Here is a 25,783-nt window from a genome sequence, read left to right as displayed (position 1 = left end):
ACCCCTCAAATTGACGTGACCCCTCCATAACTTTTCAGGGTCCTCGACTGAGCCTCAAACTTGCAGTCCTAGGGCCAAATCAACCACCAAGATGCTTCCGACGCCTCTGCAGGGCACGTACCAGCAGTACAAAGCAGACACCGACTCAGTCGCAGCATGGCTCGCTTCAACGGCAAAGCATGCGGTTACCCAGCTGATCTACTCACCTCCACTGCTATACAATTATCTCAACCTAAAGCTGCAGGTCATTTGAGGCAAAGGCTAGAAAAGATGCTAAGAAGCAAAAGCCAGCCCCGAGTATAGCTCCCCCAGTGGAAACAACTCGACCCAAGTACATCATCGCGATAAAGGGCTTTATCGCTTCGACAAAACCGCTCATTTCAGTGCCTAAGTCTCTAGCTGAGACTATCGACCGCGTTATTTATATGCGCTCGAGATTCGGAGCCCAGTTGGAAGAACGTGGAGCAGAATCAGATAAAGACTCTGATGCAATGCATAACTACTTCATCGGAGTTCTAGAGAGTGTCAGAAGTGTTCTTCGCCCCCGAATGCCTGCCGACACACCATCATACGACTCGATCAAAGACCTGACAAACCGCTTCAGTAGTCTCAATGTTTACGAACCATCGCAAGAATTCCTCGACGCGTCGAATTATACCCGGCCTGAAAAAACTCAAGACGATGAAAACACCTACGAGGCTGAACCGCAAAAGACTCCTGAGGATGCTATGATAGCCTACGATGTGATGCTGGACGATCTCACCAATATACGATCTCACATCAACATCATTCAGGTTTAGGGTAGCTAGTGCCTAAAAGTTAAAAGTTTGAAACTTATAATATTAAAATTTGCATTATATATTATAAGACCTCTGCTAACTTTGTTACGATCCCAGCGGTTACGTCACGTGTACCTCACAGCTTTCCTCCAGTTAGCAATGCAACTCATGCCTATCACCGTAAGACCATCGTGAACCGCCTAACAAGACTCACGGTTAGACTCACGACTCACCAATGAACTTCGACTCACACCGTGACCCACCACCGATATATATATATATATATATATACATTCATTCAGTATTAGATAGAACTTAGCTTACCAGCTATTAATAAAAATTCTTTATATTAATTAAGCCTAATACGCATTAAATCTACTATTAAGAGACGTGACATTTCACTTCGCTCAGCACCACGCCTTACATTGTCTGCCAATAATAAATCTAGTACGGATTAGTTTATCCATAGTTGGGAACCAACCCGTCACAAACTTATTATAACAGGGCTGTCTATTAAGCCTCGCAATGCGAAATGAGATTCATAAAAAACATCAACAAGGCAGGATTCGAACCTACATGTGCGAACATATATTAAGACTGCAATTAATAGGTGCTGGTTTAGGAAAGAGGCCCAAAATTACAGCAGAGGCTGCGAGTTAGCCCCTATGACAGCAGCACCTCAACGTGGACCAATTAGGTAAGTTAAATACTAGACAAATACACATAGGTGCTTATTTATGACGTACAAGCAAATACCATGCAGAATCAAAAACTCTTCACCGCCTGTTAATAATTAAAAAATCCATCTTAGTTGCAGAGTTTTATAACTGCAATAAAAATCACTTGCAAAGTATATTACAATGAATAAGAAAGGTGAACTAACTAATATTAGTGGGGAAACCCTCGATCGCTTTGTACTACACTCTGCATTGTTACGTCTGATCGACCCTGTCCGAGGCCAACCGACCAGGAGTACACTCGATGAGAACCCAGACGGCAGCTTTTTGGGTGCATGGCAGCTCCAGCAAAAGTTTCTAGACTCATTTGCTCTTGTTTGCTCAACGTCTAGCTCAGGAGCGGAAACAGCCACGGCTGTGTGTCTGGAAACACATGACCAAGTTGGAAGTATCCTACGTTTGGCGCGCAACCATGGCTTGACACCAAAGGATCTAGCTGGACTCGAAAGAGTATTGCAAGTACTCCGAGAGGTTTCTAGAAGAGGTATGCGCTCTTTTGAAAATTGCATGAACTTGACTAACATGGCGGGCGATGCAGAAAAGCTATCAACGCAAGCCGAGCCCGAGATCCTGCAACTGGTTGCTGAGCTTGACAGAGGCCGAATTTTGTCAATTGCAGAGAGGATTGAGAAGCGAGGCATTCGATATTTCCTACAGAAAACACAGTCTGGAGTTTATGACAGTCAACTGCAGTCGGAAAGGTTCAGAATCTGGCTCGAGAACTGCCCTTTCACAGCCTCTCCCTCCCCTATCCAGAATTGGAGTTGTGCGAATACCGTCATGCTCATCCATTGGGCGTCAGAAGCTCGATGGCATTACGCCGAGCAACTACAAACTTTACTAAAACTTGATGAATCACAAAGTCAGGCCTGGTTGGATAATCTGCACAAAGTCGCTCGCTATCATTCTGCGATTAAATCCATGGTTAAGTTTGCTGTGAAGGAGCCCGACATCTTCGTCAAGATCGTCATCCGACAGATCAACGCTCCTAATACACGTCGATTCAAATTCCCGAGCAACAAAGCTCCACTGCTTGCAGTCGTTCGCACGCTTGTAGGGAAAGATACAGATTCGACAATGGAGAAGCTTGAAAAACATTTAGGTACCCAGGATGTTGAAGCGAGGTTGCGTAGAGCCTGTCGCCTGGACCTGACGCTTCATGCCGAGATGCAAATCGTTGTTTTTTACGAAGGCAACCCCGGGTTAGTTCCCCGCATACGGCTCATTGGGACGAGCAAGAAAGCTTGCTTTCTTTGCGACAAATATCTGCGTCATCATCCACTCAGACTGCAAGCTTCCGCTTGTCACCAAAAGATTTACCCATCGTGGATGCCACCTCCGTACTATAAAGTCCCAGGAAATTCGACGAAAGTCCCCTTCATAAAGCTGAGTGACGATATCGAGAAATTGACGAGGCAGGAGCTGAAGGAAGCAATAACTGCTCCTCTCCGGCCACCAAACTATGACTCGACTGCTGGGCCTTCTCTGACCCTAACAGCAACTGTACCCACGGAACTGAGGTCACTGCGAGAGACTCGAGCAAAATCCACAGTTGGAGATAATAGTTTCTCAGAGGATTCGGATTGAAAAGCCGTGGCGTGGTCTGGGCCCGGGATGTCCAATAAGGTGCATCAGCAATCATCCAAAACTGTCCACATGCATGGTGCACTTTCCCACACCACCAACGTGAGCTAGGCCGCTGTTACAAGTGGGATTCCGCGACTTGGATAACGGAAACCAGCTCGACGCACCAACGGCGTGCAAAAGACCAATCACTTTGCGAGGCCTACAATTGGTGTACATAATGGACCAGGGGAATGAAAATGTCTTGATGCCCAATCCTGCAGGAGGCCGACCGACCATTTCATCATGGCGATGTCTACCGGATTTAATACTGGACATCAGAGCTCAGCGAGTTCCAATTGTAGGTACAAAATATAAAACCACCATTATTGCCACCGATCATAGCAGAAACCTCTTAACTTTCACTTATTATCTACAAAAGTGATGGAGACAGCTGCAACCAACACAGACATTGCCGTGGGAGATCACCGCGATCTCCTGGATATCATCGACAACCTCCGTTTGCAGGGAGTCAGTCATTATGTTGCCCTACCCGAAATTATTGTCTGTGGAGATCAGTCTGCGGGGAAGAGCTCTGTCCTCGAGGCCGTCTCCGGTATGCAGTTTCCTATCAAGGACGGCCTCTGTACGCGTTTCGCCACGGAGTTGGTCCTTCGTCGGGGTCACAATATGAGCATCAAAGTATCCATCACTCCTGGCGAGAGTCGGGTTGGCGATGACAAAGAACGCCTTGAGAATTGGATGCCAGTGGCCAGCATCGACAAGGATGGTCTGGGCGCCGTGACGAAGGAGGCAGAAGATGTGATGGCTATCCCAACCGGCACAGGGGAGTTTTACGAAGATACACTCCGCATCGAGCTCAGCGGGCCGGGACAGCCACACCTAACAATGGTGGACCTTCCTGGGCTCTTCAGAGGAGGGAACAAGAATCAATCTGACGCCGATATCAGCATTGTCCACGATATGGTGGAGAGGTATATGGCGCGACCGCGGAGCATCATACTCACTGTCGTGTCAGCCAAGTACGAGTATGTCCTGCAAGAAGTTACTCGGATGGCCAAGAACGCCGATCCAGAAGGCTTGAGGACCATGGGCCTTATTACAAAGCCTGACACGTTGGATGTTGGCTCTCCATCTGAGCACTACTTTGTTCGTCTAGCCCAAAACATCGAAGCAGAGCTTGACCTTGGTTGGCATGTTTTGAAAAACCGCAGTTTCGAGGAGCGTGATGTCACATTGGCAAAGCGGAACGATATCGAGAAAGAGTTCCTTTCCCAAGGATTGTGGAGTTCCATTGAGTCTTCACACTGCGGAGTAGAGTCCTTAAAAGTCAGATTGAGCAACGTCTTGAGAGATCAAATTCTTGTTCAGCTTCCAAGTCTTGAACAGGATGTGGAAGATGGTATTCGTAACTGCGCTGAGAGCCTCGAGCGTCTGGGCCCGGTACGAGGTACCCCACAGCAGCAGCGCAGCTACCTACTACGCGTGAGTGATAATTACACACTCTTGATGAGGCAGGCAGTCGATGGCACATACACTGATCGCTTCTTCGGCAACCGGAACGAACGTGCTAGCTTTAACAAAAGGCTGAGAGCTGTGGTGCGGATGAGACTTGACGAATTTGCAGAAGAAATGCGAGTCAACGGTCAGAGTCAACATATCGTTGATTCAGAGAGTGAGGATGAAGGCTCTCGCGACTTCCGCGTCCCTAGCATCCCTCGGTCTGATTTTATCAACAACGTTGCTGGCCGCCTCAAATACAACAGAGGTCGCGAGCTTCCGGGTCTCTTCAATCCGCTCATCGTCAATGACCTTTTCGTCGAGCAATGCACACCTTGGAGGAGGATTGCCAAGAGCCTTGCTGATGACATTCTCGATGCAGTGCACATAACGACTGAAAAGGTAGTCGAGCAAATTGCCGCGAGGGAAGTCTCCGAAGGGGTCTTAAGACTCATTCGTAAAGAAGTAGAGGGTCTAAAAATCAAAATGGGCGGCCAGATTGACGCACTGCTTGTATCAGCTACGCAGCATCCTATTACGAATAACCCGCAGCTTATCCAGCACGTCCAGCAGACTCAGGAAGACCGACATAAACGCACCATCAAGTCACTGATTACTAAGATGTTTGGAACGAACCGTTTCGACGGCTCAGACAAAAAAATCAGTATAAATCCGGTTGAGCTCTTAAAACTGGCTGGAGAGGGATTCGAGCCAAACATGGAGCGGTTCGGAAGCGCATTGGCAGTAGATTATATGAAAGCATTTTACAAGGCAAGATATATCCCCGAGCTAAGATTGACCGATCCGATCGCACTGACAGGTTTACTTTACTTGTAGGTTGCAGTCAACAGGTTCATCGATGATGTGAGCGTCCTAGCGATAGAAGACTGTCTCATCAGCAAGCTTTCGTCGCTTTTCACGTCAAGCAATGTCGCGGAGATGAGTGATGAAGAGCTGTACCTCCTTGCAGGCGAAACTGAAAAATCATCCGTCGAGAGAAAGCGCCTAGAGCTGAAACAGGGGATCCTAGAGAAAGGGTTACAGGATCTCAAGAGCCTCTACAAACGCAGCACGGTCGTCGGCCACAGAAGGTACGGCGGCTTATCGTCCGAAGATTCTGAGGAGGTGTCGGCCATGACACAAAGCAGATCTGAAAAGGGATCATCCATTACCGGCAGGGGAAGGGCAGCTTCTGAAGTATTCAGCGAGGAAATCCCTATTAATGAGGAGCAACACCCTGCACTTCAAGCAGATGATATCAAGTGGCCAGATCAGGATGGCACGAAGAACTTCTGGTAACCTCCTGCGATGAGGAAGGCCGTGAAGGACGTCATGGGTGAAGAGAATCGATGGGGCGGCTAAAGTCTATCTGACATAGACTTAGAACGCGATTCAGCTGTCTGAAGGACCCAGTCAATATACCTGGGATGGCTGCGCCTGAGCTATCTGTAGTATATAATTAATAGCTATTCTTAAATAAAATATACTTGTTTATGTATTAATACTTGCTTTTATAAGTATTATATATATAAATTTTATATAAACTTGTATTACTTATATTACTTATATATTTCTTTAAGTAATATTAGACTATTGTAAGGTTACTTGTTTTACTTTATATACTTTCTCTATTGCCTGGCTCGCTAAAGATCCTGTCTTTCTCGCCAAGAGGAAAGTCGGTCAGAAGGTTGGTGCACAAGTCACGGATGATCAGATGTATCGCATCCATTTCTTGTCGCCTATTCTCAGTTGACTGTTGGTCTTTCACTACCGCGCTGGGATGCATGAGATCGGCATTGCGGTAATGAATGCTTGGGGATCTGTTACGTACCCTGCGCATTTGTACAATACGCTCCAGCAGGAGGGACTACTTGTTAACCGGTGGCAGAATATGGATGTGGTTAGGAGCTTACTTGGTGATTCGAACTTCTTTGTTGGTAACCCGCCCAAGAACAAGGATGAGTATTTGAACAAATTCCTACTTCAGGTGGGTTACTCTGCCTCTGCCATTACAGCGCACAAAGGTTGTCCTTTACGACAGTCGAAGAGCCATCAGGACATGGCGTCTCGCTCTGGTCCTCCCGGCATCAAGGATGGTGTGCCTGTGTCGAGCATATTCATCGAGAGATATCTACGACAGTCTGGACAAGTCAGCCTCACACCTGAGAACGTTGACTATATCATTTCTGGAAGAAACTACCTCGAAAATCATTCCGAAAATGATGTATCCTTCGTAAAAGCCGATGGCGCACGAGATCCCGAGATCCAAAAACAAAAACAAAACAAAAAAGCAACAGACGGCGGTAAACTCAAACCCGGTGAACTTCTCAAACCACTCGCCATGGCCCTCACCGCCGAAATGTTTGAGTTTTCCTTCCCCTACCTCGTTCTGCATCGTTGGGCTTGGAAATTTCTTCGTCAGATCAAAAGCGTCTGCGATCCTGTACTGCAACGGTTATATGGTCCTGCGTATCTCGATCAAGAGAAAAAGCTCCCGCTTACGGTAGAATATATACTCATGACATTTGCGGAGGATCCAGATGGTGATGGGAGAGAACTCATGAGGATTGCAACGAGGGACTTGAATAGGTTGGTTTGTCAGAAGGGGATTTGGGATGTGGCGATTACGGCGGCGGGGAAGATGTATGGGTCGCAATTCGAGCTTGATAATGTTGACGATGATGATGGTGATTTATCTGAGCTGCCGCCTCCCGAGTAATGGTATGCATGCTCCAGGTGTTGTGCACTTATTATGTAGCTCTAGGAGAAGTCATGGTGAAAAAAGATAAAAATTCAATTGTTAGAGTATTGAAGTGAAACCTCTCCTATGCAAACTAGTCTTAGTGCCGAGTTGCTCCTTTCAATTCCCTTACAGACTCATACATTTGCCATGTGTTTTCGCGAACACGTCGGCCCCAGATGGCGCAAGGAATGAATAAAAGACAAACAAGAGTAGCGACGCATCCGCTGATGATGAAGAGCTTTGAGATGCCAATGGATGATATCCAGCCGACAACACCAAATGGAACACCGATGGAGGGAATGTTGCGGATAAATGTGACCGATATGAATGCCTCTGCTGTGAGCTAGTGATTGTTAGTGAATGACCGAGAGATTGGTTTGATTGGACTTACACTCTGGTAGATATCGATGACGATTGTGCATGATATGTCAATCATTGATGCCATACCAAAGCCAAACATGGCACCTCCAATACTAGGATATATCCAATGCCAGCCCTATCACACAAGTTAGACCACTGAATCCTTCGACATCTGACAGAGTACTTACCTTATCAGCAGATACTCCAAAGAAAACAAGTCCACCACCCATAAGGACCGCCGGCAACAGAAGAATATACAGTCTCATCTCCGGTTCAAAGATGCCCTTATTCCTCCCCGCCAACTTAACAACAACCCAATCACCCAGCACACCACCATAAACACTCCCCAGAAAGTTTCCAACAAACGGCCCAAGGGACATGAGGCCTACGCCCGCTGTGTTGAAGTTATATGGCGGTGCGGAAAAGACCATGGATATTGATGATGTGAGGAGTATGAGGAAAGCAACGCAGCTTGCTACCTGAAGCGCTGAGAAGAGAACATGGGGGAAGAGAAACATTTTGAGAGGGACGAGATAGTTACGCCAGAGGGGTTCGTCTGTGCGTGTTATGAAGCGCATTCGTTGCTTGTATGTGAGTCTTGGTGGGTGAGTTTCAGAGTTGATGTCTGAGTCCTGGATGTCTCCTTGGGTTGAGTCATCCTTTGGGTTCTTGAGTGCGGGTATGCCTTGGCTTGGAGTGTTGCGCGTTTCGCCAATTGTGACGGGTATGAACTTTGTTTCTTCAAAGAAGAAGATGAACAGGAGAAAGAGGATGGTTAGGACGATGCCGGTGGTGTAGTATGTCCATCGCCAGTCTTGGGCTGCTGCTTGGACGCCCACGATGCAAGGACAGACGAATTGACCGACCATGACAGCCATGATATAAAAGCCATTCGCCGTACCTCGTTGATGGACAAAGAACAAGTCCGCAATCTACACTCCGTCAGCATCACCCTACCACCGAACATGTCTCAACTTACCGTGATCTCCGAGATAGTCTCATTGATACTCGCCGCAAGACCCGAGAGAAAATTCGTAACATACATCTCCCCCACCGTCTCCATCCTGCCACTCCACCACGACACGGCAGCCATGAGACCAGTGGAGAGTATGTAGCATGGTCGAGAGCCGTATTTTCGAGCGAGCGGGATGAAGAGGAAACTTCCGAGGGCGAGACCGGCTGAGTTGAAGGCAACGCCGTAGTTTAGCTGGTCGTAGGTTACGTGCATGGAGGTTATCATTTGTTGCCATAGGACCATTTGCATGACGATCCTGGGGTTGTTAGTGGTGGGAGCAAGATTGGGATGGGGCTAGGAGGACGTACGCTGAGAAGAAGGCTACTGTTACGGCGAGGACGAGGGTGAAGTTCCATGCTTTTCTTCGTTTACTCCAGTTCTGGTAATCGTTAGTTGATATGGTGGTAGATAAAGGGAGTGACTGACCAGAGGATCGTTGGGATCTTGTGAGGGTATTGGAACGAGGATAATCTCAGAGCGACCTTTTATAGTGCGTCAGTACTTCTGCAACAGTGGTTGATGGCGATGCAACTCACTCAGGAGACGAGAAGTCCCAGGAGGAAAGCTAAGCTCGCTATCCATCTTTGCCGAGCACTCGAAGAAAACAACAAATATAAAGAAGAAACGAGATACCCGTTAGGTCAAGAGCCTGCTGTCCTCTCAGGGAAGTCCTCGAGGATACCCCAGATTTATAGCACTCCCCCTTATCACCCCGAAACCGGCTTCACCGTTGCATCCCTCCCAATCCTGGAGAAATCTTTCACCAACCCATTGGTATTTTGCGGGGTATCCCGATCACACTAGCATTCAAAGAGTAGGTCCACCCACAAGACAGCATCTAAATCTTGCAGCTAGAGATAACACTTGTTACACCTGATTGGCTGCGTGTCGACCATCCTAAAACGGCCTAGCTAAAACAAACTCAGTTCAACGCCTCTCAATTTCGTCTCTTTATCAAGATCAACATCATTATCGCCCCTTTCCAACGCGTTATCTAATATCTCCTCTAGAATTAGAGCATTAGGCGTGTCGCGGTATGCATCGCAGATACTGCAGCATCGGCGTAGCGTTTGTACCCATGTTGGTCTTGTTTGAAGAATAGTTACTTCGAGACGGGCTGCAGTGTAGGGATACAACATGCTGTTTGTAGCGAGGATATGAGCGTATTCTTCACGATGGCGAGTTTCGTATAGTGCGTCGAGGGTGGCTACTAGGCGACATACGAGGAGTTCGTTGGATGGTGAGTGAGGAGGGATGCGTTTTTGTCGACGAGTAAGTAAGATTCCTGATAGCCGAAAGGCTTCCCAGAGATGAACATGCGGAATAGAACCCTCATGGCCCTCCCACTCAACAAACTCCTTCTCCACATCCTCATGCGCCATTCGACCGAAGATATCGAGGAGACTTCGCGGTAAGCCCGAGACACTTTCGACACCGCCAACTAGCCCTGTTGGAGACGCTCTTTGAGCGGAGCGGAGAAGACCCCAGATTCCAAGCGTTGGCGTATCGCGCCCTCGAACAAAAGTGGGAATATCCATTATGGCCATCGCTTCAAGAGAAAAGCGATATTCCAGATCTCCTATTCGATGCGCGTTTTTGGAGTGCGGGAAGAGGTGGTATACCCACATCATATGGTTTAGATGAGCTGTCCAGGGGATTCCTTGGAATAACTATCATACGTAATCAATACTCAAAGATTCGAGTAGAGACGGTGAGGGGCTTACGTGGAGTGTGCAAAGGAATACACCAGCATTTATCAACCCCCCATCCAAAGTCCCATCAAACCGACTTAACTGCTCTCGAAAAAGACGAAGACTTTGATTACAGAGATCGTGGAATAGTGGTGGTGGATTTCGGGGGTTGGTGTTGTAAACGTGTGTGGCGATTAGGCCAAGGTATAGTGGTTCGTTTTGAAGAGCGAGGCGTTGGAGTTCAAGAGGGAATGGATCCTCTGTGGATGTTGAGTAGAAGAGGAAAACGGTTTTTTGTATAACTGGTTTGTTTAGTAGGAGAGTATTGGAGTTAGTGGGTGGCTTACATTCTTTGAAGAGGTGTTTTTCTTGAGCACTTCTTCTTTGGAGCCACTGCGGTTCACCAGTCTCGATCACTGGATACTCCATGTCCAGTAAATCCGATACCGGGCCATTCTCAACACCATCACCCAGCGGCAAAGCCTGGAACTGTCCAAAAGCCCCCTCCGTACCATCAATCTCAAACCCCCTCTCCCTCTTCTTCTCATTCCCAGCCCTCAAAACAGGAAGTGAAGCACCAGTAAGCTTCCCTCTAGACGCAACTCCTACATCCCATTGTAACTTTAGAGCATAACCTTCGCAGTTGAGGTTGTTCTTTTGACATTCGAGACATGATGGTTTGGATTCGTCACATTTTCGATGACGTCTTTTGCATGTTGAACAGCCGGTTCTTGAGCGTGACATATTGTGTTAGTTGAGTTGGAGATAGGATATGGGGAGTAGAGTTGGAGTGATAACGGGTTGGGGCGGTCTGGGGTAGCAGAATGTTTAGCGGCTTGATTGGGCCGAGACTTGCATCATCGTAAACACTCAATCAATGTTCTGAAGTTTGAGATATAAAGTCCATTTTGAGAGGTTTCTTTGATGTTTATCGATATAATATTGCATGGATTGTCACAGGATCAGTGTTGTACATCTGTTCTACATCTATAGCGTGAATAGATCACAATCGCGAACTACTTCTTATAAACCCTCTCCCCTCCAAACCACGTCTCATCAACCTTCATCTCCAACAACCCATCTACACTAACAACCCCCGGCAACACCATAAAATCCGCCCTCAACCCCTTCTCCAACTTCCCCGTCCACCCCTCCGCAAATCTCGAATACGCAGCCCCATACGTCGCCCCCCTAATAGCCTGCTCCAACGTAAGCGCACTATCCCCATTCGTAACAGTCTCCCTCTCCGGCTCCAGCGCTGACTTTCTCGTCGTAGCATTATATAAATTCGGAAACGGCAGGTGTCGCGCCGTAGGGGCGTCTGTGCCGATTGCGACATTGGCGTGTCCGTCCAGACATTCTTTGTAGGGGAAGCAGTGTTTCCATGCGGAGGGTTTCACGAGCTTTTCGTAGCCTTCAAGAATGGCGGGATCGCTGTGCACGGGTTGCACGGAGGCGGTGATTCCGAGACTGCCGAGGCGGAGGGCGTCTTCGGGGGTGGCCATCTCGAGATGTTCGATGCGGTGGCGGGCGGTGGGATTGTTGGTGCTTGCGATGGCGGAGATGGCTTGGGAGACTGCTACGTCGCCGATGGCATGGATGGCACATTGCATTCCAGCTTTTGTGATTTGTGAGAGAACTCTGTTCATTGCCTCGCCGGGCCATAGGGGTTGGATGAGATCAGTTGATTCACCATATGGATATGACAATGCAGCTGTGCAGCCATCGACAACACCATCGCACATGAGTTTGACGCCGACGATACAAAATTCCGGTGATTTTGAGGGATGGAACTTGCTGTGCATGTCGATAGCTTCCTGGATCTTCTCGTCGAGTACTCTCTCATCTGCTTCGTACGGGACGAACCAATGAGCTGCGATGTGAAGATTAATCCCCTTCCTCTCTCGCAATGTCTGCAACGCTTCCCAAGCTACTGCATCCATCGCCATATCAATAACGCCAGTGTAGCCCTCTGCAGAGTACGCTTGAACAGCTCGTTCCAAAGCCTCAAGCTTATCGTCCATTGAGAGTGATTGAATCAGAAAGGGCCAGATAAATGCTGTGACGGCCCATTCTGCCAAAAGACCAGTTGGATTGCCGTTTTCATCACATGTGAGATGTTCAGGGCACTTCGCCTTGATTTCATCAATTGGAAGTTCTTTCAACGCAGCGGTGTTGCACCATGCGGAATGAAGATCATTTGAATCGATGAAAATAGGTCGTGGGTCGATATCATCAATCATACTCGCAAGAGCAACTCCATCCGTCGCAGATTGAAGCCATCCTCTGCACAAAATCTTGGGTAAGTCAGGATTGGCAGCAGCAAAGTCTGTTATCCTCTGTCGAATCTCTTTTAGGGATTTACATCCACCAAGATCGAGTTTTTGCTGTGATAGACCGAAGAATAAAAGATGAACATGGCTGTCGATGAATCCAGGAAGAACGACGCGGTTGTTAAGATTCAAAACTTCCGCGCCTTGAGACTTTGCGTCTTGCACTGTTTTGTCGTCTTCGGATCCGAGGTAGGCGATTTTAGATCCCTGGATGATCATACACTCCTGATGCGAGTCATCATCACCGACGAAACGGCCATTGATGAGAATTGTTGAAGACATGATTACGCCCGCAGATGATAGAAAAGCGATATCACGAGAGAAGGATACGAAGATGAAATGTAATGGAATTACAGGGTCTTATCAATTGGAGGGGGATCAAGACTACGATGAAAGTGGCATCAATTCTGAGATGGACGGTTCAGCGCATCGACCTTCTGAATGGGTTGACCTGCTGAATGCGCCAAGCGTATGGTGGGGTTGGATTTCTGGGCGTGTCGACCTGCTGGAAAGGGATTAGAGTAGTGGGTCAGTGATAGGATCCCGGGGTCAGGGAGCAAGAAAGCTTCTGACATTTGGCAAGGGTGTTAAAAATAACTGGTCTAAAGGCCTACTAAGTACATACTAAACTTGCCAAATCTATCCTAAACATATCTAAGCTTTTTGTCACTTAGGATATAGGTCCCAAGTTTTCTTGCCTCCCCTAGCCTGGGGACCTTGGAGGCTGGTGTTGATTGGGTTTTGGGAGGATAAGAATTTAGATGAAAGTAAATCGAGAGGTGGAGTATCTGATGGCTCAATCCAGACAAAAAGCGAGGAGCGCGGAGGCATAGAATTCCGAGTGTCGGAGCCGAAGCAGTGATGTATCGGTCAACTGCAACTGCAGATAGAAATAATGGTATCAAAGATCTCATCAAAGCCATTCCCTTCCCCGCAACGTATCCCGCGGAACCCATATGGCGTTTCCCATAGAGCCCATCTCTTCAGATTGCAAAAGTCGTCTTTCATCTTATCATGACTTATGAAGCATTCATCGCTTTTTCATGTGTATATATACTTTGGCATCAGAGAAGAAACAGGCAAGCTAGAGGTCAGGCAATTGTCTAAAGGATATGTTCCACTAATTGCAGAAGTAGATTAGATAAGCGACGCGCACGTACACTTTCTCTTTCTTTCAGCATCTTTCCTGGCTTCCTACCAACACCAACCTTTCCCTTCCATCTTATTTGTCTTGCTTTTCAAGCGGCCATGGATCAAATCTCCGCCGTGGACTTATTGTCCCATGACTCGACGCAAAAGGCGGCAACAGCAGGTGACCCGATTTGCAACGGCGACAGCTCTGATGACTGGGGCGATTTTGTCGACTCAGACGATGAAGGTGATGTGGAATTCGTTTGCGAGGATGTCAGCCTGTATCCGCGTGGGATCTGCTACCCTCTCTCCATCGGAGAGATTATCGCTGATCGATACCGCATCATCCATAAATTAGGCCATGGTAGCTTTTCTACTGTCTGGATGGCGCACGATACGACCGAGAAGATAGATGTTGCCCTCAAGGTTCTGATGCTAGGGAACTCAGAAGACCATGAGTACCGGATACAGAGCGAAATCATTGGCGCTGTCAAAGACTTGAAATACTTGTTGGTCTATCGCACAAGCTTCATTCTTCCCAGTCCCCACGGCCAGCACCGAGTTATGGTCTTTCCTATGCAAGGACCAAATATCAGAAATTACCCGCCGAAAAAGAAACCGCTTGCCACTCGTATGTCGTTTGCGGTACAACTGCTACAAGCCTTGAAAGCACTACACGAGGCTGAGATCGCGCACGCAGGTGAGATCATTCAACGGTGACTCTGGCACTGCTAACATACGAAACAGACCTCAATACTGCCAATATAATGTACAGCCTACGCCCTCTTGAGGAGGGCGGTACAACCGAAAAGTACAAGAAGATTGGGCGACCAAGGAAGATGAGTTTGTGGACTGAGCAGTGGAAGGAAGGCGAGCTTGTCATGCCGATGGAGCCCGAAGAGGATCTCATAGGAGATACCATCGTCCTTGGCGACTTTGGCTTAGCCCACAAAGCAGGAACTCCCGCCCAGAAGATGCAGTCACCCGCTACATACTGCGCCCCTGAGCGAGTACACAACACCAACCCGTCTTATGGCTCTGACATTTGGAGCTACATGTGTATCTTCTTTCAGTTGTACACAGGAACGTATCTGTTTCAAGGTTGGGGTCACGCATCAGTGGTGTCATCTATCGTTCGTACCCTTGGGCCCCTTCCAGTGTCTTGGAAGGGAACCTACCACGTCGGTGGCTCGGGTGAGGATAAATGGTATGATCAAAATTGGCACACTGATCCAGTCTTTGATCTCAAGGAGAGGATGACTCAGCTTTGTCCTGATGTGAGTGCAAGTGAACGGGAGCTTGTTATATCCTTCTTACACCGTGGACTTTCATATCAACATGAGAACCGCTTGACAGCCGCTCAGCTACTTGAAGATGATGCATTCAAGGGATTGAGAGAGATCCATGATGTTTAACACTAGAAGATACACCATTTAAGATATTACACAATGGCAATAATCTGAGCGTCCTGTGATATTCTGACTTTTATGCAAGCCCTGAGAAAATGTTGTCACTGGTTTACTGATCTACTGGTCAACAGCCTATCTGCTGGCTACCTGGAATTACGAGGGATATGGTGCGTAGGTGGTGATACGTGTAAGCGCTGAGAACTTGGGTGGTGGGGCACTGGGGCATCTTGCCTGGAGCATTACTAAACACTATTAAACGCTGGGCGACATTGACAGCCTAAACAGTCTGTAAACTTTAATTATAGTAGCAATCTAAATTCTGGACACATTAGAATTATCGCGCTTGGAAGGCGAACTATAAAATGTGCAAGGAGGCGTTCGGACTGTATGATTGGTGATATCCCTGGACATGCTGTTGGTTCTGTAGATGTTGGCTTGGCTTTTTTGTGATTTCACCGAAGTAGCCGAGCCGAACAACATTCCTCTATTAATTGCAATTGGCTGTTTATAGAAGGAGCCTGGCCGCCTGAGACAATCGCCGAAAGACGCTGCAATGGAGCCTAGCGTTAGTTAAGAGCACAGCCCCTAGAGCCCCTTCAGAAAGCAAGTCTGAAACCAAGCAGAACCAACAGATAAATACATGGAAATGAAATGATAGGACATGAATCGAGCTACCACCTGGATTGGATTACGTTGCTATTAATAGCGATTTGTCACTTGTTTAGTTGTAACCCTGACTACTAAAGCTCAACCATCATAATTTCATTATAACAAGTCTTACGCGACCAGAGAGGCCAATCGTCTTCATGCTTTTATTTCCCTTGTAAATAGAAAGAGTAGATTATACGTAGCTTGGACTGACGGAATCTCTTCTGCAAGAATCGCGGGACTATTTGCTAGCTATCATTCTTTTTACCTCTTGAGCTACCTCATTCCGATGGCCTCTTAAAGTGCACCTTCAGCTCCTCCCAACTATGCTTATTATAATCCGGCTGCACTTTCTTACAAGTTTCTAACCCCCAATCCGTAATCCCCAACATCAAACTACTCTCAAACATAAACGCCATACTCCCCTCCCCGACCTTAACAGGCTTCAACTCCGCATTACTAGCCCTCTCATAAGAATCAGCATCCGGCCCATGAGCAGACATGATGTTATGCAGACTAGCACCCGCAGGCTGAAAACCACCACCAGTTTTGGCATCGTACTGTCCGCAGATAAGACCCATGAATTCGGACATGGTGTTGCGGTGGTACCAGGGGGGGCGGAATGTGTCTTCTTGGACGAGCCAGCGCGGGGGGAAGATTACAAAGTCGGCGATGGCGGTGCCGGGATGGTCGGAGGGGCCGGTTAGGACGGTGAAGATGGAGGGGTCGGGGTGGTCGAAGGATGTGCTGCCGATTACGGAGAAGCGGCCTAGGTCGTATTTGTAGGGGTAGACTGTAATTGTCAGCACCATACTATTACTCCATGATAATCTTGTGGTATCTGTCACTTACATCTATAGAGGTTAGCATTGAACAGTAAATCGTGGGGTTGGGATACTCACTTTCCATGCCATGCCACCACATCAAAAGGCGTATGTCCCTGCTCAGCAACAAAAAGCTCATTGTTGAACTTATTCAAAATCGTCCAGGTACTCTTCGTATCCTCATCAAAATCCGCAACGGGGATCTGAAAATCCCTGGGATTCGCCAGACAATTCGATCCAATAGGTCCCAATTCCGGCAGTGTGAAATGACCCTGATACAACTCAAGAATATACCCCCTCACCGGTCCCTCAGGCAGCGTAACCCTGTACCGAACTCCCCTAGGAATAATCGCAATCTCATTAGGTCTCACAAGCAATCGTCCCAGCTCGGTCTGAATATCCAAAACCCCATGCTGCGCAACAATAAGCATCTCACCATCAGACGAATACATCGCTGTGTTAGCATCCATATCCCTCCCCGCTGCAAAAACATAAATTCCAAGACCGGATTTAACAGTGGGATCACCTGCTCCAGAGACAAGTTTCAGACCGCACACCCAATCGACGTTTTCATCAATGTCGAAAGGGTCCCAGCGGAGCTGCTGGGGTTCATAGTTTAGTTTTGCTTTGAGAATTGGGGATGAGGAATCAGTGAAGCGCTTGTAGGTTGAGTGCGAGGCTGAGGGGAGGATGCGGTACAGCCATGTTTGGCGGTTCTCATGGCGGGGTGCTGTGAAGGCTGTGCCGGAGAGCTTCTCGGCGTAGAGGCCGTAGGGGGGCTTTTGAGGTGAGTTTGCGCCTATTGGCAGTGCTCCTTTGATAGCTTCAGATCTAGTTCCATTAATCGCTGTTCATATTCAAGGTCAAGTGTTAGGACTTACTCATGGAATGAATCGAAGCCGTTGAGGTAAGAGTACTTCTCGGGCGTGGAAAAGTTCGTAACAGGCATAGTGACAACAACGAATTACCAAACTCGTCTAATACTCAGAATAGTATACGATAAGGGATGTTTATCAATCAGTTCCTTCTGCTTTATTTAACGATATTCTTCGGTTCAAGCCCGACTTTCCGAATGGTCAATATATGCCGGCCCATCCGATCCATCTCGGAAAGCATGGAAATTTCCGAAATGTACCCCGCGCAGAAGATGGTCACTTATTAAGCATCACGACATTAATACAACTCTACAGCGCGATACAATGATCTCAAATAGAGGGGCTTTAATTTGCAGAGGGTTTAAAAGACCAGCCTTTCCTTTGAGGATATTTCGTTGTCAAATCGTTGTATCTTTCTCTACGCCTTCATACTCAAAATCGTTCAAAATGGCATCTTGGCTTCCTATCCCTTCTAAGAGCCACTTCTCACTGGCAAACATTCCCTTTGGAATCATCTCAACATCTGCTGAACCAACTCATCGTCCTGCCATTGCAGTCGGTCAACATGTCCTTGACCTATCAGCCTTTGCTCAAAGCAATGGTTTCTCCAAACTAGCGGACTTTCCCTCAGATCAACTAAAGGTCTTTTCTCAAACAACCCTCAATGACTTTGCAAGCCTTGGAAGACCTGTGCACAGAGCTACACGAGCCTATCTCCAAGATGTCTTCCGCCAAGAAACTCCATATCCTGAGATTCTTAAGGATAATGAATCTCTGCGAAAACAAGCTCTGATTCCAATTGAGGATGTTCAGTCTCACTTGCCGCTTAGCATCGGCGACTACACTGATTTCTTCGCTGGTCGTAACCATGCTCACACCGTGGGAACACTCTTCCGCGGCGCCGCAAACGCTCTTCAGCCAAACTACAACCATCTCCCCGTCGCATACCACGGCCGCGCAAGTTCCGTCGTGGTATCAGGAACACCCCTCCACCGCCCCTGGGGCCAAGTCCTTCCCAACCCTCAAGCGAAAGAACCCGTGTTCCAACCCTGCGCCAGGCTCGATATCGAGTTGGAGCTCGGTATGTTCATCAGCAAAGGTAACAAGCTCGGTGCTTCTGTTGATGTGAATAACGCGGAGGAGCATATTTTTGGATATGTTCTTATGAATGATTGGAGTGCGAGGGATATTCAGCAGTGGGAGTATGTTCCGCTGGGGCCTTTTAATGCGAAGAATTTCGGGACGACGATTAGTCCTTGGGTTGTTTTGGCGGATGCGCTGGAGGGCTTTAGGGGGAGGGGTTTGGAGAATGAGGTTCCGCCGAAGAAGTATCTTGATGAGAAGAGGGAGGATTCGATTCTTGATATCAACCTTGAGGTTTCTATTACCAGTAAGTTATAACCACCAAGTTCAGCTGAGAGGGTAATACTGACAAGATGCAGCTGCCAAGGGTAACAAGACGAAAATCACCCAAGTCTCATCCCAGAATCTCCTATGGTCCTGGCCCCAGATGATCGCCCACCATTCCGTGTCTGGGTGCAACCTGCGAACAGGAGACTTACTCGGTTCAGGAACGATTTCTGGTCTTGAGCCGGGAACACAGGGAAGTCTTCTTGAGCAGACCATGGGTGGAAAGGCTTTTGTCAAGTTGGAGGGAGGAGAGGAGCGTAAGTTTATTCAGGATGGTGATAGTATTACTATTACCGGTTGGTCTGGTTCTGCTGAGGATGGACTTGTTGGGTTTGGAGAGTGTGAGGGTACTATCATTGCTGCTATTCCTCGAGAATAAAGTGGCATGGGACTATCTTGAGTGATTATTTAGACTATAGATTTTGCAATTATTGTTTCCTAATCATTTCATTTGACTACTTATTGTGATACATGTAGACACTTGAGAACTGATGGAGACTTCTGGATCACACAACCGGTCTACAAAAACCTTCGTTTTCCGATTGCAGATGCGTCTTATACGGGAACGTTACGGACATCGGATCTTGGATCACATAAGGCCGGAATCTATGATATTAGATGATCATGACCAACCTCACAAGTTCACGTGTCCAAGTAATAACCTCAAAGAGGATACCCGCATAAGACTATCCGGACTGAATGCCGACGTAGACTTTAGGGCGTCGTATTACTGCACAACAGTGGAGCTCAAAATAGTCCCGGAATTGACACTCACCATTCCGAGCCCATCAACCGAATATAAACCTCCGAACCTCCAAATACATTTCCACATACCTATATCCGTACTTCCCTCTCTCCACTCCACCAGCCCGTCACCTCATCCTCACCAAGCATCTCATCATGTCCGGCCAAATCACCCGTGTCACCCTCTTCAAGGTCCCCAAAGAAGAAGATCAGCAACACCTCGTGGACCTGTACAAGGCAATGCCCCAGAAAGCCACAAAGGTGACCCCAATTCAACCCCTCAGCCTTTTTCTTCTAACATTTCACAGGACGGAAAGCCATATATCGTCTCTGTTCAAGCTGGGAAGGCCAAGGCAGATCAACGAGCCCAAGGCTTCACAATCGTGGCTATCTCAACGTTCGCATCACAGGAGGATTTCAACTATTACGATACTCAATGTGCTGCCCACCTTGAGCTGAGGACTTTTGCAAAGGGTGTTAATGAGGGCTTTGCGATGATTTACTTTGAGAACGAGGTTGTATAGAACCACCATACAATAGAATAAGATTTTCTCATATTAAACCTTGGAATCTCATGGATATATCCTTCCCTTGCTCCGCAGCCATAGCGTATTCTCCCTCTTCGCTGAACGTACTTGGGACAGGATTTAGGAATTGCTGTCCCTCGCCAAAGGCGTTGAAGAGGTTTAGGAGAGATTCGCTCATTTGGAACATATCGGGTACGGAGTTTGCCACGTCTGTGTCGCCAAACATCATATCGCCGAAAGAGAAAGATTCGTTTTCGGGCATTGCCATGGGAACTTGGTCTTCCGTGTTGACCTCAACCTGCGGAGCGTTCTGATCGTTTGTCGTTCCATTTTGGCCATTTTCATCGTCTTTCCGCGCCTCACCATCTTCACCGTTTTGAGGAAAACCAAAGGTGTTCATTCGGGGTATCATGCCGCGAATACTCTTCCAAAGTCTTTTGCTGACAATGTTGTGTCGAGATAAGCCTCTGACCAATTCAACGCCATCTGAGAATGTGCGTTTACACGGCAGGGAGAAAATCTCTGGGGCGTGACACACAGCTAGGAAGATAACTGCCAAAGCACTGAGCAGAAAGTAGTTGAAGACGTTCTGCTGTCGTTTGTAGATATCCGTTGTAGCGTGGAGATGAACCAGGACTTGAATAGTATCCTGTGCTATGTCCACTACCAACCATGCATTCTGCGGATTTGCGGCTATGCTAGCCGTACTCATCAAATGATGTCGATAAATAAGGATACGAGCGTAGTTTCCTCGGAGGTATAATAATGCACGGAGACGATGTGGGAGTCTTGGTTGCGCTCGTGGTGCAAGACCAAGACGAGGATGACGGAGTCGGAGATGAGGTGGGATTGAATCAAGCCAATCTTGAGTTCGTAAATCAAGAACAGCAGCTGTATCGTCAGGAATAGTTTGAGACGCTGATCCAAAAGGCGGAATAGCTTCCCAGATTTTAGAGCATAGTTGACCATATCCAACCATACACTGCAAATACAGATATTCCTCATCCTATACCCAATTAGTCTTGATCAATATTTCTTTTGACTGTACTTACCGGCTTTGGTAACTCTGGATCAACATCCTTATCAACGAGTGCAAACGATAAACTCGTTCCAAAACTCCATCGCCGATCAAGGACGTAGACACACCAAAACACGCGTGTAGCTAATCGTCGAGAATCAGTGTCTTTGAAGTTATCCAAAAGACTCCTTTTTCGATGGAGGCCCATTTCTAAAGCTTGGCGTGCTGCTATGCCGATGGAGCGCCATGCTAATAGTTCTTCGCCTGCGTGGAAGTAGTATATGCTCTGCTGTTGTCAGTACATGCTCTGATGAAGGGGTTAGGGAAGGGGGGCTTACCAGCATGGCTAAGAGTTGAACTTCTTTAAGGTCGACTTGTGGACTTAGAATGCTCGACACATTCGTCTGCACCGAGTCTACTATCGCAGTAGCCAACTCAAGCTTACTCGGCTCCTCCAACAAAATCCCCGTTGATATCGCCACCTTTGCAATATCAATATCCTTACTACTCAACTTCGCCTCATCCTCAAACCCCAATCCCCCACCACGAATCGCCTGCAATATCTCCTTCGACTGAGCAATATACTCTGCAATATCAATAAACGGATACACAGATTCAACCTCTTCCTGGAAATTAACAAGATAAGTGGTAATGTCACTCGCCGTACAGCAGTGCCAGAAACTCAAATCGTTAATAGAATCGAGGACTGGTTCAGAAGGTGATTGGGCACCGCTAGGCGGCATTGAATCGAACTTTGGAACGCCCATGCGATTTAGGGAGCGTTCGCTGACGAGGATACCAAAGGCTGAACGCGTTGGACCCACGAATTGGGGCTGTTTGGGCATTTCGCCGCGGTGAGTGCTTGCTGGTGAGTGGGTTACGATGTTGTGTGATGATACGGTTGATGCATCTTGGGGATGGTTTTGGTTCTGGTTCTGGTCTTTGAGTTCCCGGACGACACCGACTAAATCTGACATTTGTTGACGAAGCTCTGATAATTGATGATTTAGAGCTTGAATATTCTGATTTCTACTAAATCTGTCAGTTTATTCTTTGGATACATTGAGATACTTACTCATCAGGTTTTTCTTTGGTAGCTTGTGTACTCGTGGCAAAGGTACACGTCAAACCACCGGCGATACATCTCTCACACGTATTATCCTCAGAGGGAATACACTTGAGTTTCTTTTTCTTACAATCATCACTAACCAAAACCCAAGTCAACAACCCATTCATCAATCACTATCATGATCACTCACCAAGCAACAGAGGTGTATTTCCCCCTCTTACTCCTTGGAGCAGGTGTATCAGCGACACTCTCAGCATCGGCAGAATTCCGCTTTTTCGGCTTTAGTACCGGATGCTCTTCAGACATGGTGGGCTGATGCAAGATGCTGCAATGTTGCTTTTCCGAAGAAGAATCGACTGAGGGGTCTTGGATTGGAAATCCACGGTTAAAGAGGGTTTCTCGGAAATCTTCCGAGGTTTCCGAGTCGGAAGACTAAAACGTTGCGGGGTTGGCGAGCTAGAGAGATTCTGGACTGTGGGGTTATACCTTGGCGTGTTTTCGTGTTATGGAGGGTAGTGATTGAGTTTGAGACGGTATATAGAGCTGAAAGGAATCCGTATTCGAGATTTCTCCTCACTTAGCATTTCAGATTCATCAGCAGTCTTCATCATGACGATCGCTAATCTTCTCGTCTCGCTAAACAACCAAGTTCACGAGAACAAGGGTCAATCCCTCCTCGTGACACTCCTGATTGGTCCATTGATCTACATCTTCATCAATGAACTCATTCGTCACAATGCGAGGATCAGCAACCTGAAAGGTCCTTCTGGTTTACCGCTAATCGGCAATATTTGGGACATTCACATCAACGCTGCCGAGAAGTATCGCGCTTGGGCAAAGAAGTACGGCCCTGTTTATCAGATTCAGCTTGGAAATATCCCTATTGTTGTCGTCAATTCTGCCGCGGCTGCGAGGACCATTTTTGGAGCGAATGCGCAGGCTTTGAGCTCGAGACCTGAGTTTTATACATTTCACAAGGTGAGCATACTCTCAGCCTCGGCGTTTTACACGTGAGATGCTGACGGTTTAGGTCCTTTCTGATACTGCTGGTACTACAATCGGCACTTCTCCCTACAGCGACTCTCTGAAGCGTCGTCGTAAGGGTGCTGCTTCTGCTCTCAACCGTCCATCAGTCGCTACATACGTCGACCATCTCGATGTCGAAACCCGCGACTTTGTCAAGGAGCTTTTCGAGTATGGAAAAGGCGGCAGCATCCCCGTCGACCCTATGCCCATGATTCAACGACTTTCTCTTTCTCTCGCACTTACTCTCAACTGGGGTATTCGTCTCAAGAGCCAAAAAGACGATCTCTTTTCTGAAATCACCCACGTCGAAGAAGAAATCAGTCGTTTCCGCTCAACCACTGGCAATCTCCAAGATTACATCCCCCTTCTTCGTTTGAACCCTTTCAATCTCCACTCCACCAAGGCACGAGAGATGCGCAACCGTCGAGACAAGTACCTCACAGCTCTTAACAACGGTCTCGACGAACGAATCGCAAACGGTACTTACAAGCCCTGCATCCAAGCCAACGTGATAATGGACAAGGAAGCAAAACTCAACAAGGACGAACTCACCTCCATCAGTCTGACCATGCTCTCGGGCGGTTTGGACACCGTTACTACACAGGTTGCGTGGTTTGTCGCGTATTTGAGCCAACATCCTGAGATCCAGGAAAAGGCCGTCTCGGAGATTAGGAAGTTTTACAGTGAGAAGCAGCCGATGTGTGATGAGCAGGATGATCAGAAGTGTGAGTATATCGTTGCGCTTGTTAGGGAGTCGTTGAGGTATTATACTGTTTTGAGGTTGGCGCTGCCGAGGGCTTCGATTAGGGATATTGTTTATGAGGGTGTTACTATTCCCAAGGGGACTGTTGTTTTCTTGAATGCTTGGGCATGCAATATGGGTAAGTCTCACCAAGTCATACCTCTTTACCTTATAGAAGCTATACTGACATTCTTCAGACGATCAAGTTTGGTCTGATCCCGAGGTCTTCCGCCCTGAGCGATGGTTCGAACAACCTGATGCTCCTCTCTTCACATACGGCGTTGGTTATCGCATGTGCGCTGGCTCTCTCCTCGCCAACAGAGAACTGTACCTGGTCTACATGAGACTTCTCAACAGTCTGAAGATTGAGAAGTCTGATGAGGTTGATTGCCACCCTATCACTGGTAGCTTGGATCCCACAAGTCTTGTTGCTCTGCCTCGTCGATATAAGGCTATCTTCAAGCCTAGAAACCCTGAGGCGTTGCAGAAGGCTTTGGCGGTTGATAACTGAGCGAGTTGTTGAGGTTTACGGGTGATATGGGATTAGTTGCATGCTCGGTTTGAGCATGCCAAATGACTTGTCATACCAGTCTTGTTACTATTGCATGGTGATATGGATCCGTCTGGGCCATTGAACTACTCTGTTACTCTGTAGACTAGATATAAATAAAAAAGTTAACATACAAATCTTTCTCGCCCTATCTTGAGTTCTGCCTCCGAGCCCCTTCTCAACCTTCCTAAAACCCTTCAAGCCATATCTACTGGGCAGCCTTCTCGATAATCTCCACAACTTTAGGCAGAGTCTTCTCATTCAAAAACGGACAATGCCCAGCTTCTATCCTCTCCACGGTGACACCATCTCCCATGCCGCCAACCATAGCAAACTGACCCTGAACAGGAACCGTGTTATCAATCTCACAGACAACATACGTCTTGGGGACAGTAATATCCGTAGCGACAAAGTCTGCTGGTGTTTCGAGGGACGCAGTGCTATGATTGACACATTCGCTGATTGCCTTCCTTGCCACCTCGGGGGCACAGTCGTTGTAGAAGGAGTTTTGTGCTTTGTCATTTAGGTAGCAGATATCGTCCCGTAAGCATGTCAGCAATGCTCTGGACTCGGTGTCAGGTTTTGTAGTAGCTTACCGTTCTATCGAGAAAAGGGCCATGCGTTCCTCCAGCGGCGGTCAAAAGAGAAAGACCCTTTACAGGAAGAGCAAACGCCGCGATATACACTACATGAGAAATACCACCAGGCAAACCCTTTGCCTCTCGTTCGTGAACCTGGTAACCCTCAACCGCAGCGGAACCCGGGATGCCTCCGTAGCTGTGGCAAACCAAGATGATTCTCTGGCCCTTGTCAAGTAAAGGTTGAAGAGATTTTCGGATAGCTTCCACGTCGTCCAAGTGGGTCTTTCCCTTGATGTCTTCGTCTTTGCCAGCTGTGACGTTGTCGGGCTGAAGGACTGTGAAGCCGTCGTTGGTAAGTGACTGCACAAGGCCTTGGTAGTGAATTGCGCGATGCCATGCGCCTTGGACAATGGCGATGACAGGTTTTTCCGAGTTTGTAGGCATGATGAAATGATGAATTCTTTGTAGGTGTCTGCGTGAGGGAGAA

The 25,783-nt window shown here is 47.6% G+C and overlaps 15 protein-coding genes across 15 annotated transcripts; 9 read left to right on the top strand and 6 right to left on the bottom strand.

The window, feature by feature from the left end:
- Nucleotides 1-22: 22 nt before the first annotated feature.
- BKA55DRAFT_378070 (uncharacterized protein) lies at nucleotides 23-339 on the top strand. Its single transcript, XM_046185935.1, has one exon. The coding sequence runs from the start codon at nucleotides 92-94 to the stop codon at nucleotides 251-253; it is 162 nt and encodes a 53-aa protein (XP_046049669.1). The 5' UTR covers nucleotides 23-91; the 3' UTR covers nucleotides 254-339.
- On the top strand, nucleotides 23-981 carry BKA55DRAFT_569260 (uncharacterized protein). Its single transcript, XM_046192908.1, has one exon. The coding sequence runs from the start codon at nucleotides 426-428 to the stop codon at nucleotides 798-800; it is 375 nt and encodes a 124-aa protein (XP_046049668.1). The 5' UTR covers nucleotides 23-425; the 3' UTR covers nucleotides 801-981.
- A 658-nt stretch (nucleotides 982-1,639) lies between these two features.
- Nucleotides 1,640-3,103, top strand: BKA55DRAFT_511937 (uncharacterized protein; the record flags this gene model as incomplete). The annotated part of the gene is made up of 2 exons (XM_046187755.1): nucleotides 1,640-2,000; nucleotides 2,055-3,103. The coding sequence occupies 2 exons, from the start codon at nucleotides 1,640-1,642 to the stop codon at nucleotides 3,101-3,103; spliced, it is 1,410 nt and encodes a 469-aa protein (XP_046049667.1).
- A 210-nt stretch (nucleotides 3,104-3,313) lies between these two features.
- Nucleotides 3,314-6,109, top strand: BKA55DRAFT_378056 (P-loop containing nucleoside triphosphate hydrolase protein). Its single transcript, XM_046185934.1, has 2 exons — nucleotides 3,314-5,371; nucleotides 5,438-6,109. Exons 1-2 carry the CDS (start codon nucleotides 3,524-3,526, stop codon nucleotides 5,897-5,899), a joined length of 2,310 nt encoding a protein of 769 aa, XP_046049666.1. The 5' UTR covers nucleotides 3,314-3,523; the 3' UTR covers nucleotides 5,900-6,109.
- A 95-nt stretch (nucleotides 6,110-6,204) lies between these two features.
- On the top strand, nucleotides 6,205-7,319 carry BKA55DRAFT_676124 (uncharacterized protein; the record flags this gene model as incomplete). The annotated part of the gene is made up of 1 exon (XM_046198089.1): nucleotides 6,205-7,319. The coding sequence occupies exon 1, from the start codon at nucleotides 6,381-6,383 to the stop codon at nucleotides 7,317-7,319; it is 939 nt and encodes a 312-aa protein (XP_046049665.1). The 5' UTR covers nucleotides 6,205-6,380.
- Nucleotides 7,320-7,440: 121 nt separating this feature from the next.
- On the bottom strand, nucleotides 7,441-9,300 carry BKA55DRAFT_539898 (major facilitator superfamily domain-containing protein; the record flags this gene model as incomplete). Its single annotated transcript, XM_046190199.1, has 7 exons — nucleotides 7,441-7,686; nucleotides 7,735-7,839; nucleotides 7,892-8,635; nucleotides 8,683-8,974; nucleotides 9,027-9,097; nucleotides 9,145-9,200; nucleotides 9,255-9,300. The coding sequence occupies 7 exons, from the start codon at nucleotides 9,298-9,300 to the stop codon at nucleotides 7,441-7,443; spliced, it is 1,560 nt and encodes a 519-aa protein (XP_046049664.1).
- A 329-nt stretch (nucleotides 9,301-9,629) lies between these two features.
- BKA55DRAFT_690578 (uncharacterized protein) lies at nucleotides 9,630-11,153 on the bottom strand (the record flags this gene model as incomplete). The annotated part of the gene is made up of 3 exons (XM_046199521.1): nucleotides 9,630-10,388; nucleotides 10,443-10,711; nucleotides 10,757-11,153. 3 exons carry the CDS (start codon nucleotides 11,151-11,153, stop codon nucleotides 9,630-9,632), a joined length of 1,425 nt encoding a protein of 474 aa, XP_046049663.1.
- Nucleotides 11,154-11,425: 272 nt separating this feature from the next.
- On the bottom strand, nucleotides 11,426-13,024 carry BKA55DRAFT_511734 (amidohydrolase 3; the record flags this gene model as incomplete). Its single annotated transcript, XM_046187737.1, has 1 exon — nucleotides 11,426-13,024. One exon carries the CDS (start codon nucleotides 13,022-13,024, stop codon nucleotides 11,426-11,428), a length of 1,599 nt encoding a protein of 532 aa, XP_046049662.1.
- Nucleotides 13,025-13,798: 774 nt separating this feature from the next.
- BKA55DRAFT_569252 (kinase-like domain-containing protein) lies at nucleotides 13,799-15,339 on the top strand. Its single transcript, XM_046192907.1, has 3 exons — nucleotides 13,799-13,821; nucleotides 13,879-14,573; nucleotides 14,621-15,339. Exons 2-3 carry the CDS (start codon nucleotides 13,991-13,993, stop codon nucleotides 15,286-15,288), a joined length of 1,251 nt encoding a protein of 416 aa, XP_046049661.1. The 5' UTR covers nucleotides 13,799-13,821; nucleotides 13,879-13,990; the 3' UTR covers nucleotides 15,289-15,339.
- An 872-nt stretch (nucleotides 15,340-16,211) lies between these two features.
- BKA55DRAFT_690575 (Homogentisate 1,2-dioxygenase) lies at nucleotides 16,212-17,703 on the bottom strand (the record flags this gene model as incomplete). The annotated part of the gene is made up of 3 exons (XM_046199520.1): nucleotides 16,212-16,761; nucleotides 16,833-17,585; nucleotides 17,636-17,703. The coding sequence occupies 3 exons, from the start codon at nucleotides 17,701-17,703 to the stop codon at nucleotides 16,212-16,214; spliced, it is 1,371 nt and encodes a 456-aa protein (XP_046049660.1).
- A 373-nt stretch (nucleotides 17,704-18,076) lies between these two features.
- BKA55DRAFT_512310 (uncharacterized protein) lies at nucleotides 18,077-19,418 on the top strand (the record flags this gene model as incomplete). The annotated part of the gene is made up of 2 exons (XM_046187792.1): nucleotides 18,077-19,019; nucleotides 19,072-19,418. The coding sequence occupies 2 exons, from the start codon at nucleotides 18,077-18,079 to the stop codon at nucleotides 19,416-19,418; spliced, it is 1,290 nt and encodes a 429-aa protein (XP_046049659.1).
- A 521-nt stretch (nucleotides 19,419-19,939) lies between these two features.
- On the top strand, nucleotides 19,940-20,307 carry BKA55DRAFT_690573 (uncharacterized protein; the record flags this gene model as incomplete). The annotated part of the gene is made up of 2 exons (XM_046199519.1): nucleotides 19,940-20,044; nucleotides 20,092-20,307. 2 exons carry the CDS (start codon nucleotides 19,940-19,942, stop codon nucleotides 20,305-20,307), a joined length of 321 nt encoding a protein of 106 aa, XP_046049658.1.
- A 14-nt stretch (nucleotides 20,308-20,321) lies between these two features.
- On the bottom strand, nucleotides 20,322-22,774 carry BKA55DRAFT_377977 (uncharacterized protein). The gene is made up of 5 exons (XM_046185933.1): nucleotides 22,588-22,774; nucleotides 22,404-22,532; nucleotides 21,667-22,357; nucleotides 21,363-21,614; nucleotides 20,322-21,316 (listed from the first exon to the last, which is right to left on the bottom strand). The coding sequence occupies exons 1-5, from the start codon at nucleotides 22,701-22,703 to the stop codon at nucleotides 20,336-20,338; spliced, it is 2,169 nt and encodes a 722-aa protein (XP_046049657.1). The 5' UTR covers nucleotides 22,704-22,774; the 3' UTR covers nucleotides 20,322-20,335.
- A 199-nt stretch (nucleotides 22,775-22,973) lies between these two features.
- On the top strand, nucleotides 22,974-24,856 carry BKA55DRAFT_615787 (cytochrome P450). Its single transcript, XM_046196708.1, has 3 exons — nucleotides 22,974-23,375; nucleotides 23,428-24,304; nucleotides 24,363-24,856. The coding sequence occupies exons 1-3, from the start codon at nucleotides 23,007-23,009 to the stop codon at nucleotides 24,674-24,676; spliced, it is 1,560 nt and encodes a 519-aa protein (XP_046049656.1). The 5' UTR covers nucleotides 22,974-23,006; the 3' UTR covers nucleotides 24,677-24,856.
- BKA55DRAFT_738670 (Alpha/Beta hydrolase protein) lies at nucleotides 24,857-25,767 on the bottom strand. The gene is made up of 2 exons (XM_046201396.1): nucleotides 25,312-25,767; nucleotides 24,857-25,256 (listed from the first exon to the last, which is right to left on the bottom strand). Exons 1-2 carry the CDS (start codon nucleotides 25,738-25,740, stop codon nucleotides 24,924-24,926), a joined length of 762 nt encoding a protein of 253 aa, XP_046049655.1. The 5' UTR covers nucleotides 25,741-25,767; the 3' UTR covers nucleotides 24,857-24,923.
- Between the last annotated feature and the right edge of the window lie 16 nt (nucleotides 25,768-25,783).

This window comes from Fusarium redolens, assembly GCF_020744475.1.
Source record: "Fusarium redolens strain MPI-CAGE-AT-0023 chromosome Unknown BKA55scaffold_8, whole genome shotgun sequence".
Taxonomy (NCBI): domain Eukaryota; kingdom Fungi; phylum Ascomycota; class Sordariomycetes; order Hypocreales; family Nectriaceae; genus Fusarium; species Fusarium redolens.
This window is presented reverse-complemented; position numbering and strand designations above follow the sequence as displayed.